At 36.4% G+C, this 13,916-nt stretch overlaps 1 protein-coding gene across 3 annotated transcripts in view; it reads left to right on the forward strand.

The window, feature by feature from the left end:
• The window catches only part of DPYD (dihydropyrimidine dehydrogenase), a 982,193-nt gene that overhangs the window by 283,827 nt on the left and 684,450 nt on the right, over window positions 1-13,916 (forward strand). For all 3 annotated transcript variants that reach the window (XM_058303142.1, XM_058303141.2, XM_058303140.2), the window contains exon 5: window positions 12,156-12,317. In XM_058303142.1, coding sequence (XP_058159125.1) covers window positions 12,156-12,317 — 162 coding nt within the window. The remainder of the gene's footprint in view (window positions 1-12,155; window positions 12,318-13,916) is intronic.

Here is a 13,916-nt window from a genome sequence, read left to right on the forward strand (position 1 = left end):
AGTGGGGGGCGGGGGCGGTGGGGTTGAATGGGACCTCATATATTTTTTTTAATGTAATTAAAAAATAATAATAATAAATAAATATTTTAAAAAATTCCTATAATGTTTTTGATTTAAGAAATATTCAATATATTCTTAATTATTTTTCCTAATTTTAACTCCTTCTACAATTTTATTTTGGTGAAAGGGCTACACATGGGTTCATGACAGCATTTAAAAATTACTAGACAGTTTTGTGGTCAATGGTATGCAATGATAGATCAGGCTCTAATAGTTTGTCAGCCATAGCTAATCATGAACCATTATTGTAATTTTAAATATTTTATCTTTGTTATTCAAATGTGTATCCCTTTCTCTTCTTATGACAACATTTTATATGTAATGTTAGAACTCAATTTGGGGTTCATGAAACAATAAAGACTTTTGTTGAGAGAACCTCATGTCTTTAATTGAATTACATTTTTTTTCCTGAGGTTTTTTTCCCCAAATATCCTTAATAGTGACCTGTAATTGGCATTTTATTCATGATAACATTTTTATATTACAAGGACATTTCCAATGATGCTATAGGATGAATAAGTCAATAAATGTTTGTTAATCAAGCATGTCCAATGCTGCTGAGTGAGAGGAGGAATGTATTCTCACCAATGATTTTGACCTTTTCTCCAGCACTGCTTATCTACTCAGTTACAGGGATTAGGCAGGAACTAAGGATTTTTGCTTTGGAATAGATCAGTTAATTTTGCTAATAATTTTTTTTATCATTTCTATATGTCTAGGTATTTTGTTCTTTTGGATCATATAGTAAAAAGAATTATTTTTTAAAATTTTGTGTCATTTTTCACTACTCTTGTATAGAAAATATGACTTGTATGTTGATCTTGTATCCTGCAACCTTGCTGAACTCCTTTTCTTGTTTTAATATTTTTTTCTTGGGACTTTTTGTATACAATATTTTGTATCAGCAAATAGAGATAGTTTACTTATTCTCTCCAATCTGGATAGCTTTTAATTCTCTTTCTTACTTGATTACCCTAACCAAAACCTCCAATAAAATATTGAGTAGAACTGGTAATAAGAACAAATATCTTGATCTTTTTCCTGGCTTAGGGAGAAAGCAATGTCTTTCACCATTAAGTATCTTATTAAGTATGGGCTTTCTTTGATACGCTTTAATGGGGTGAGAATTTTCCTTTCCATTAATATGATTGTATGATTTTTGTCCTTTATACTACTGATAAGGTGCATTACATTAATTGCTTTTGGGATGCTAAATCAACCTTGAATTCCTGGAATAAACCCCATATGATCATACATAATCTTTTATATGTTGCTGGATTCTATTCCCTGATCTTCTGCTGGGGAATTTTGCATCTGTTTTCACAAGTGATACTCGTGTTGCTTTTGTCTGGTTTTGGTATAGGAATAACATTGGCCTGAGAGAATGAGTTGGGAAGCATTCCATCCTCTAATAATTGGTGAATCAATTTGTGTGAAGAATTGGTATTAAATATTTAGAATTTACTGGTTAAGATATATCAGCCTCAGAGATTCTTTGAATTAGCTTTATATCTCAACAATTCTTCCATTTATTAATGAGTTGGATAAAAATTGTTGGGATGTACTTATCTTATATTTAAAGAGTTCTCTGTTAACATTTGGAAAATTATGCTTTGACAATTAAATACTTTCATTGATAAACCTTATATGTGACACTAAGACTGATACAAAGACATTGGTTATTCTGACCAATTTTTAAAAATATATTTTTGTTGAAGTATATCATTCATACATGAACATGCATAAACAATAAATGTATAGTAAAGATTGTGAACTTAGAAAATAAACATTCATAACATCATACAGGAGTCTCATACATCTCCCCTCCACCAACACTTTGCATTGTTGTGAAACATTTGTTACACACTATGCAAGAGCATCATCAAAATATTACTACCAACTATAGTCCCTATCTTACATTTGGTGTATTTTCGCCTCATCCCATCCTATTTTTAAAAAATATATTTTTATTACAGAGGTTGTGAACTTACAAAATAATCATCATACATGTGTGTAGAATTCGCGTACAACACCCCTTCACCAACACACCACACCATGGTAGAACATTTGTTACAGATTATGAGATAATATTATCAGACTGTTACCACCAACCATGGTCCATAGCATACATTTGGCATGCTTTTTCCATACACCTCCATTATAAACACAGAACACTTTGACACTGATGCAAGAATGTTATAGTATTGCCATTAAAACTTATACATACACTAAGCATCAGTAGTACTTCTCAACCCTCATTGTACCTCCTAATAACTTATACTCTAGGTTTCAATTCATTATGTTTATTCTTTGTATTTAGTTCATATTAATGAGACCATGCAATATTTGTCCTTTGTGTCTGGCTTACTTTATTTAGTATAATGTCTTCAACATTCATCTGTGCTATATCATATGTGTCCCAATTTCACTTTTTCTTACTGCAGCATAGTATTCCATCATATGCATATACCACATTTCATTTATCCATTCATTGGTTGATGGAACCTTGGGTTGTTTCCATCTTTTAGCAATTGTGAATAATGCTTCTGTGAACATCAGTGTGCAGATGTCTGTTTGTGTCATAGTTTTTAGTTCTTCTGTATATATTCGTAGTAGAGGAATTGCTGGATCATATGGCAGTTCTAACTTAGCTTCCTGAGGAACTACCAAACTGTCTTTCACAGAGGCTGTACCATTTTACAAGCACACCAACAGTGAAAGAGTGTTCCTTTTTCTCCATGTCCTCTCCAGCACTTATTGTTGTCTGTTTTTTTAATAATGGCCATTCTATGCAGTGTTAGATGATATCGCATTGTTTTGATTTGCATTATCCTAATAGTAGCGGTATGGAACATTTTTTCATGTGCTTTTGGACATTTATATTTTCTCTTTGGAGAAATGTCTATTTAAATCTTTTGCCCATTTTTAAATTGGATTGCTTGCTCTTTTATTGTTAAGTTGTATGATTTCTTTATACAGAATGGAAAGCAAACCATTATTGGATATATGGTTTCCACATATTTTCTACAATTGAGGGGGCTGCCTTTCACCTTCTTTGATGAAATCCTTTGAATCACAGAAGTGTTTAAGTTTGAGGAGGTCCCATTGATACATGTTTGCTTTCATTGCTCATGCTTTTGGTGTATGGTTTAAGAATTTACTACCTACCACTAGGTATTGAAAATGTTTTCCTACAGTTTCTTCTTGGAGTCTTATGGTACTTGCTTTTATATTTAGGTCTTTGATCCATTTTGAGTTCACTTTTGTATAAAGTACGAGGGCAGGGATCTTCTTTCTTTGGGCTATGGATATCAAGTTCTCCCAGCACCATTTGTTGAAAAGACTGTTCTGTCCCAGCATGGTAGGTTTGACAGGCTTGTCAAAAATCACTTGGCCATTGATGGGAGGGTCTGTTTCTGAACCACCAATTCAATTCCATTGTCTATCTTTTTGCCAGTACTATGCTGTTTTTACTACAGTAGCTAGGAAATATGATTTAAAGTCTGGAAATGAGAGTCCTCCATCTTGACTTTTACTTTTTAACATGTTTCTTGGCTATTCGGGGCCCCTTACCCTTCCAAATAAATTTGATAAGTTTGTTTTCCATTTGTTTAAAGAATGCTGGTGGAATTTTTATTGGGATTGCATTGAATCTGTATATTAATTTGGGTAGAATTAACATCTTAATTATATTCTTCTAATCCATAAGCAAGGAATCATTTAGGTCTTTTTTCATTTATTTAAGTCTTCCAATCATTTAGATCTTCTTTGATTTATTTTAGCAATGCATTATAGTTTTCTAAATACCAGTGCCTTATATCCTTGGTTAAGTTTATTCCTACATATTTGATTATTTTAGTTGCTGTTGTAAGTGGATTTTTTCCCCCGACTTCTTCCTCAGATTGCACATTACAATTGTATAGAAAGACCACTGGTTTTTGCATATTGGTCTTGTATCCTGACACTCGTTTATTAGCTCTAGCAACTTTGTTTTAGATTTTTTAGGACTTTCTAAATATAGGATCATATCTGCAAATAGTGAAAGTTTTACTTCTTCCTTTCTGATTTGGATGCCTTTTATTTCTATTTCTTGTCTGATTGCTCTAGTTAGAACCTCTAGCACTATTTTGAACAACAGTGATGACAATGGGAATCCACGTCTTGTCCCTGATCACAGTAGAAAAGCTTTCCATCTTTCCCCATTGAGTACAATGTTAGCTGCAGGTTTTTCTTATATGACCTTTATCATGTTTGAAAGGTTCCTTCAATTCCTGTCTTTTGTAGTATTTTTCTCAAGAAAGGATGCTGTATTTAGTTAAATGCCCTTTCTTCATCAATCGATAAGATCATGTGATTTTTCTTCTTTGATTTATTAATGTGGTGTATGATGCTGATTGATTTTCTTGTGTTGAATCAACCCTTGCATGCCTGGTATAAAACTGACTTTATCATAATGAATAATTCTTTTAATATGCTGTTGGATTAGATTAGCAAGCATTTTATTGAGGATTTTTGCATAAGTATTGAATGGAGAAATGGACCTGTAATTTTCTTTTTGTAATATCTTTACCTGGCTTTGGTATTAGGGTGATATTAGCTTCCCAGATTGGGTTTGGTAGTATTCCTTCTTTTTCAATTTATTGAAAGAACTTGAGAAAGAATCATATTAAATCTTCTTTGAGTGCTTGACAGAACTCACCTGTGAAACTGTCTGGTCCTGGGCTTTTTATTTTGGGGAGTTCTTTGATGACTGTTTCAGTCTCTTGTGGTTTGTTGAGGTCTTCTTTTGCTTCTAGGGTCAGTGTAGGTTGTTTGTACTTTCCTAGAAATTTTTCCAATTCATCTACATTGTCTGGTTTTTGGCATAAAGTTGTTCATAATATCCTCTTATGATCCCTCTTATTTGTGGGGTCACTAGTAATGTTCCCATTTTCATTTTTTATTTCATTTATTTGCATCTTCTCTCTTTTTTTCTTAGTCAGTCTAGCTAAGGGTTTGTCAATTTTGTTAATCTTCTCCAGGAACCAACTTTTGGTTTTGTTAATTCTCTGAATTGTTCTTTTTTGTTGTTGTTGTTCTCAAATTCATTTATTTCTGCTCTGATCTTTGTTGTTTCATTCCTTCAAATTCTTTGGGATTAGTTTACTCTTCTTTTTCTAGTTCCTCCAGCCGTGTAGTTAGGTCGTTGATTTTAACTCTTTTTCTTTTTTAATGTAAGCATTGAGAACTATAAATTTTCCTCTCAGCACTGCCTTTGCTGCATCCCATAGGTTCTGATATGTTGTGTCCTCATTGCCATTCATCTTAAGATATTTACTGATTTCTCTTGAAAGATCTTCTTTGACCCACTGATTATTTAAGAGTGTGTTGTTTAATCTCCATATACATGTGAATTTTCCCTTTTTCTGCTACTTGTTGATTTCTAACTTTATTCCATTATGCTCAGAGAAAGTGCTTTGTATAATTTTAATTTTTTTGACTTTATTGAGATTTGCTTTGTGACCCTACATATGGCCTATCCTGGAGAAAGATCCACTAGCACTTGAGAAGAATGTATATCCTGCTGTTTTGACATGCAATGTTCTGTATATGTCTATTAGGTTTAGTTTATTTATCATATTATTTACGCTTTCTGTTTTCTGTTGATCCTCTGTCTAGTGGTATACTGAAGTCTCCAACTACTATTGTAGAGATGTCTATTTCTCCCTTCAGTTTTGCCAGGGTTTGTGTCATATATCTTGGGCATCCTGGTTACGTGCATATACATTTATGATTGTTATTTCTTCCTGGCGAATTATCCATTTTATTAATATGTAATGTGCTTCTTTGTTTCTACTAACAGTTTTGCTTTTAAAATCTATATCATCTGATATAAGTATAACTACTCCAGATTTTTTTTTTTTTTTTTTTTTGGTTACTGCATACATGGAACATCTTTTTCCAACCTTTCACTTTAAATCTATTGGTATCCTTGGGTCTAAGGTGAGTCTCTTGCAGACAGCATAGATGGCTCATATTTTCTTATCTGTTCTGACAGTCTATTTTTTTTTAATTGGGGAGTTTAATCCATTAACATTCAATGTTATCATTGTAAAGGCAGGTTCTTATTTCATCCATTTTTATCTGTCATTTTATTTTCACCACTCTTTTAGTGTTTTTAGTTATTGTTACTGATACAGCCATCATTTCTAGACTCTTCTTCCAAGCCTCTCTCTCCTGTCTTTTCTTTTCAGGCTGTAACACTCCCTTTAGTATTTCCTGCAAAGTCAGTCTTTTTGTTATAAACTCTCTCAGTTTCTGTTTTATCTGTGAATATTCTAATCTCACCTTCATTTTTTAAAGATAATCTTGCCAGATATAAAATTCTTGCCTTGCAGTTTTTCTCTTGCAGTATCTTAAATATATCATACCAGTGCCTTCTTGCCTCCATGATTTCTGATGAGAAATTGGCACTTAAACTTATTGGGTATCCCTTCTATGTTATGCATTTGTTTTCTTTTGCTGCTCTCAGAATTCTCACTTTGTCTTTGGCATTTGACATTCTGATTAGCATGCATCTCAGAGTTGGTCTATTCAGATTTATTCAGATGGGAGTATGTTGTACTTCTTGGACATGAATATCTATGTCCTTCAATAGGGTTGGGAAATTTTCTACCATTATTTCTTCAAATATTCCTTCTGCACCTTTTCCCTTCTCTTTTCCTTCTGAGACACTATGACACATGTGTTTGCATGTCTCTTGCTGTCATTTTGTTCCCTGAGATCCTAGTTTTTTTCCATTCTCTTCTTCATCTTTTCTTTTGTATGTTTACTTTCAGTTGTCATATCTTCAAGCTCATTGATCCTTTCTTCTGCTTCCTCAAACCTGCTGTTCTACATCTCCAGTGTATTTTTAATTTCATTCATTGCACCTTTCATTCCTATAAGGTCTGTTATTTTTCTATGCATGCTTTCCAATTCTTTATTTTGCTTCCCCATTGTCTTCCTAATATCCTGAATCTCTTTAGCCTCCTCAAGAAAGAATTTAGCAAATTCAAGGAGATTTGCTTGAACATCTATGATTAATTGTCTGAAATCCTTTATGCCACCTGCAGACTTATCTTGTTGCTTTCACAGGGCCATTTCTTCCTGTTTCTTGGTATGGACTGTAATTTTTTGTTGGTGTTTTTGCATCTGGCTTGCTAGATGTATTTATTCTGGGTTCATTTTCTCTCTTTAGTTTAGGCCTTTCTTGTCTTTTTCTCCCTTGCTCATTGTATGGTAGGAGTCAAGGATGTAGTTGGTCCTGTAAACTATGGAGGCTGAAGCTGCCCACATTGTCCCAGGAATTGATGAAGCTTCTCCCACCTTTCTCCTCTGTTGGGTAGGGACAGAGCTGCAGCCATGTTCAATAATCCAAGTTGCACAGGACAAGACTGTCTGTAGTTACCCAGAGACACTGATGAAGGTTCACACTCCTTCTTCCTCTATCTTGGTTGGCGATGGAGCTCTAGTTGTGGGTGGCAATCTATGCCATATGGGTTCAAAGTGACTGCAGTTGCCCATGTAAACTGACATAAAACCAGATCCCCTCCCTGCCAGGGGTGAGAATGGACTCTCTGGTGGGCCAAATTTGCCTGTATTTTCCCTTAGAGTCTGAGAGAATACTGTCCCTTCTGCCCTTTTGGAAGTAGGAACAGAACCACCAATGCCCAACAGTTCAGTCCTTGCAGGCTAAAAGTACCTGCCATTGCCTGGAGAAGCTGAGAAAACACCAGACCCTTTCTATCCTATTGGACAGTGGTGGTAGTTCTACAGAAGCCCAACAGTTTAGTCCCTTTAGGTTGAGAATACCTGCCATTGAGTGGAGAGGCTGAGGAAACACCAGCACGCTCCTATTCTATTAGGGTGTATGGTTGCATCCACAGGCACCCAACAGTTCAGTCCCTTTAGGCCAAAAGTAACCACCATTGTCCATAGAGGCTGTGGAGACACCAGACCCCTCCTATCCTACTGGGAGTGGGGGTGGATCCATAGGCATCCAACAATCCTGTCCATGCAGGCTGAAAGTGCCATCTCCTGGAAAGGCTGTGGAAGCACTAGCCCCTCTTTTCCAATTGGTAAGGGAGGGTAGATCCACAAGTACCCACAGTCTAGGCTGTGTGGGCCAAAACCACCTCCAGTTACCCAGAGAGGCTGGGCAAACACAGTCCATCTCTTGTCCTATTGGGGATGGGGATGGAGCAACAGATGCCCAATGGTTGGGTTTGTGCAGGCCAAAAGCACCTGCAGTTGCCCTGAGAGGCTGAGGGAACACTAGCACCCTCCTATCTTCTGGGGGGACAGAAGAGGAAGTTGGACTTGAAGGCACTTAACATACTAAACCTGTCTGCCTAGGCTGAAAACACCTGCCATACCCGGAGAGGCTGAGGATACCCAGCACCTCTCCTATCCTTTTGGAGTGCGCGGTTGTAGGCCCAGGTGACCAACTATTCAGTCTGTGTTGGCGGAGAGCACCTGCAGTTGCCTGGAGAGCCTGGTGCAGATCCCGCCTGCTTCCTCTCTGCTGGAGGTGGGGCTGGAGCCTAGGGTAGGGCTGCAGTCTGATCTTGGTGGAAAGAAACCAGTCCCTAACTTCATTGTGATTTTCAGTCAGCCTGGCTTCTCCTCATGTTAGGGGTGTACTATGGTGGTTATAGGACTCTTTCCAACTTGGACAGGCTCAAACTGTAGCTGTTTCTAGGATTATGCTTTAGCCAGCCGAGTCCACTAATCAGTAGCTGAGGTTGGTGGACAACTGTCTCTTCCTCTACTGTTTATGGGAAATGGAGCTTCTAACTCCAGTCACAGAATAATTCCTGAGGCAGCTTGCACCACTAGATTAGGATGGGCACTGGCCTCTGTGGCATGGCTTGTAGCTTTACAGAGAGGTGGTGCAGGTCCCCCCACCTTCCTCCCTGCCAGAGGTGGGGCTGGGGTTTAGGCTAGATCTGTAGTCCGACCTGGGTGGAAAGAAGCCGGTCCTTACCAGCACTGTGAATTTCAATCAGCCCCACTTCCCCTCATGCTAGGTCAATATGGTGGCTACTGGCCTCCCTCTGACATGGACAAGTTCAAAGTTTAGTTGTTACTAGGAATATACTTCAGACGACCATACCCACTAATTAGTAGCTGAAGTCAGTGCCACATCATGTCTTCCTCCCCCATGTCTTCCTCCCACAGTTTTGGTAAATGGAGCTTCCAACTCCCACCATGGAATAGCTCCTGAGGTGAATTGTACCACAGGCACTGCCCTCTGTGGCATGGAGAGTTCTACTCACAAATCCTCTCTGCAGATGGGTAATCTCCTCCTTCCACACTCTCAAGGATTTTGCAGAATATTCCTCTGGTCTCCTGGGGCCCTCAAACAGGTACTTTAGGTGGCTCTGGGTACCACCAACTGCCCTGTATCATGAGCTGACCCCAGGAGCTCCTTATTCTGCCACTGTCTTGGCTTCCTACTCCTATCATACTTTTTATGCATTTGAATTTTAGAACCTGTAAGAAGTAAAAAGTGGACTTACTTACAAAAAATATATAATACAATAATGCTGGCATTTATAATTTCTTACATTTCCCTTTACTGAAGGCATTTTGTTCTTTATACTGCTTCAGTGCACTGACTTGTGTCTTGTTCTTTCATTCTGAAGATTCCCCTTTAGCATTGTGGAGTCAAAATGGCAGCCACCAGACTCTTTCCCACTTGGACAGGCTCAGACTCTAGCTGTTTCTAAGATTATATTTTAGCCAGCCTAGGAACACTAATCATTAGCTGAGGTTGGTGGACACCATGTCTTCCTCCCTCATCTTTTGAGAAATGGAACTTCCAACTCCAGCCACGGAATAGTTCCCAAGGTAGCTTGTGCCACAGGCACTGACCTCCGCAGTGTGGAGGTCTCTACTCATGAATCCTCTCTGCAGATGGGCAGTCTTCTTACATACTTTCACGGATGCTACAGGATGCTCTTCTGGTCTCCTCAGGTCCCCAAAAATGTGTTTTAGATAGTTCTGAGCAATTACTAACTGCCCGGTAGCAAGAACTGACTCCAGGAGCGCCTTACTCTGCCTCCAACTTGGCTTCCCTCCCTTTTTTTTTTTTTTGGTGAAAACATACTATTATGTTGAGTGAACAGAAAAAGGCATTTGCCTTACAATAATGTTATATTGTTTTAATGGAAAGATCACAACTAAGGGAGCTATATGAACCAGATTCATCCAATGAAATGTAATGGGTTAGCTACATCCTCTGCAATTTACACTGAAAGGAGATTTTTTTTGTTATATTTTAAATTAAGATAAGGATTACAGCTAAGAGTCTAGTCAGCCTAGAATGGAAAAGCATGTTCTGAAAATGTTCTTTAAAATATTGCCATCAGCTTGGAGTCGGCTAAATTAAATTTTCTTCATATATATATACATACAGAGGACAAATTCCTCTAAATAGATTTAATCACTCAGATAAAGCCTTGCTTGCCTATTCTTACAAACTTCAGTTCAGTTTTGCAAAAGTCATCATTTGCCCTAAACTGGATACCTTGCTAAGATCTAGAGGTACAAAGATAATGAGCCAAGTCCTTACCTTCGTAGAGTTCACTATGTTATAGAATAAATAGGCCAATAACGAACATTATCTGTATAAAATAATATGGATTGGGAGCAGGTGTAGCTCAGTGGTTGAGCACCCGCTTCACACTTATGAGGTCTTGGGATCAATCCCTCTTATCGCCTTAAAAAAAAAAAAAAAGATATGGGTTATGTTGGAGTAGTGCGATTCTGGGGCAGTTTCCTGGAAATATTGTTTGAGATTAAAAGACTCCAGGGATGAAAAGTGATTACTCAGGCAAAAACTGTTGCATCTTAAATATTTTGGGGACAAAATTACTGGCTTTGGTTTGGTTTGTATGTGTTTATCTTTAAACCTTTCTACCCACATCAGAAGGTATTTGGAAAGGGGTATGAAGTCAGTGACACAATAGAGGCATGAGACATTGAACAATGACATAAGCAACATACTGGAGGAGATTCTAAGCTATTCTGTAATAGTCAAATATGGAAGAGGAAGTGATGAGAGGCAAACTTGTAGAAGTCTGGTCCAAGAGTGCTTTTATGATAAGCTTAGTCTGCATCCTTTAGTTAATAAAATGTTATTGATTGTAGTTAATCAACATTGTGTCATAAGTTGTCCTGTATGACATTGCAGTGACAGATACAGGCCATTATATATCTTGTCATAAATTACAAAATTGTGCAAGAGAGTGTTTAAACTATAATATAAACTATAATCCACACTTAGTGGCAGTGCTCCCATATGTGTTCATCAGTTGTAGCAAATGTACCTCGCTAATGAAGGATGTTGTTAACATGGGAAAGTGTGAGGGGGGGTAGAGAGTGGGGCATATGGAAATCCTCCATATTTTTTATGTAACATTTATGTAACCTAAGTATTTTTCAATTAAAAAAATAAAATAAATTTTAAAAATTAAGTTTCAAGCTTGTTCAGGCAATGTTATTTTACTTACCTTTGTTAAAAAATGAAAAGAAAAATTTATAGCAGGATATAGTTAGATGACCTGTGAATGAAAACTATTTACAGACCATTTATATGTTGAAATTTCCCTATACTTGGGACTATTAAATGGTAAAGGAGTGTGATGTTTGTAACCTACTCTCAAATATTTAGAAAACAGTTAGGCAGATAGTTTTAAATGATAGACATAGACAGACAGATATACAAAGTGGCAAATTAATAAAGTTGGTAAATCTGGATATCTGCGTAGAGGATATATATGAGTTCTCTGTATTATTTTTGTATTATGTTTGCAATTTTCCTGTAAGTTTGAAATGATTTCAAAATAAGGGGTTAAAAAATTAAATTTTCAAAAAACTAATAATTTTTAATTTTTAATACACTGAGGGCTTCCTATATGTAGGAATTCTTGTTGAACAGTCTTGTAATCTATGCAGCTTACATACATCTTGCTCTCCAAATTAATTACTCAATAGAAGTTATAATATATTGGTTATAACTTGAATGTTTACAGTACATTGTTAAATAACATTTAATTTTATTTATGCAGAACTATTATGGAGCTGCTAAGATGATTTTTTCTGACAACCCACTTGGTCTGACTTGTGGAATGGTATGTCCAACCTCTGATCTTTGTGTCGGTGGATGCAATTTATATGCCACTGAAGAGGGACCAATTAATATTGGTGGATTGCAGCAGTTTGCTACTGAGGTATGTAAGATACATGTACATGTTTTTTTCTCTCTTAAAGCACAAAGGTCCTAAAGTAATTTTAATCCTTGATGTTTTGTTGATATACAAAAATTTTAGTATGATACACAATGTAAGTATAAGTGTTTTGTGCAATAAACAGTATTTTTGCTCAACAACATGGTTATAAAGATGCTGTTTATTAAACCAAATGACAAATAAGTTGCAATCCCAGAGGATTATTAAAATACTTTGAAAGCTGTATAAACTTGAGGATCTAAAAGTGAACTTATTCATTAACTTTAAATTGTTGTGTGGTATAGGGACCCCATTTTTAAAAAGCTATCTTGTTTAAATGATTGTTTTCTCTTAACTTCTCCTTAATCAGTAATACATCTGCAGTATTTTGTATTATTCTTTGCATGACAGAAGTTAGAGAATTAGAAAAACCCTGAAAATTGAGTAAGATTATTTCACAACATCAAGAAAATGTTTAGATTTTTGTGAATTTACAGATTGGAAACAGGTCTGTTATTTAGATATGAATTTATAATGAAACAAAATGACAGTGTATTTTCACTAGTTATCCCATAAGCTTTGGCTATGGCTTTCTCTTTTATGAATCCTTTGTAAGAGATTTTGATTTTGAGACACATTCTTGTGCTCTCTGGGTCAGCTACCATGTTGTCAACTACCAGGTAATGTCCCAAGTATCAAATGTTAAGCTTATATGGAAGTTACAGTAGGATTCTGTGATCCTTGGGGACCAGTTGGCTAGAAGGCTGAATGAAATGCCTGTGACCACTACAATTTTAGTTAATGATATCCCTATCTGGTTTTGTCAACTTAAACACAACATGCATTTTCCTTTTTAGAACGATTCCCATAATCTCTCTCAAACTTAAGTCTCACTTCATTTTATTAATAAATAAGGATTATTCTCTTCCTGCTTTCTGGCAGGTTAATCCTAAGGAAAGGCTCCTGGGAATGAGAAAATAGAAACAATTTGAGACTCTGAGTTGCTGCAATAAATTCTTGGATTTAATTTCTTTTCTTACCAAATTTAAAGCATTAGGCTTACCTGACCAGTGAAAGGTATGATCTTTACAACCTGGGAAAATCCTTAGTTGATAGAGAAGATTCACTTGAATTCCTCCCCATCTTTCTTTAGGGAACCATTATCTCCTTATTAGACCAGGGCTGCCCTGCACTTCAGAGAGTAAGTTAAATGTCAGACAGTGCATATACGAACTAACACAGCATTTCAAAACAAAATGAGTTAAGGTAATATTGTTAGTTTGTGGGTAACCTGATCTTAAAACGAGAGAAAGTAGAATGACAGAGAGAGAGAGAGAGAGATGAGACAGAAGGAAAGAGAGATCATCACCCTCTGGGAACTCTCACTTGTTTTTTTCATGATATTCCTATCATCCCTTCCCAAAGTGGAGTCTATTTATTGTACTTATTTAAGACAGAGCTTCAAATGTACCCTAACTGCTGGATAGAATTTATTACAAAATTACAAAATTTGAGATTTGGTCACTCTGAGTACCTCCTATAAGTATCACATAATGAAGAGTTATGAACAGAGTAAGGCTTCAAGAAGCATTTTAAGTGAAT

The sequence above is a fragment of the Dasypus novemcinctus genome, chromosome 9 (genome assembly GCF_030445035.2).
Source record: "Dasypus novemcinctus isolate mDasNov1 chromosome 9, mDasNov1.1.hap2, whole genome shotgun sequence".
Classification (NCBI taxonomy): Eukaryota; Metazoa; Chordata; class Mammalia; order Cingulata; family Dasypodidae; genus Dasypus; species Dasypus novemcinctus.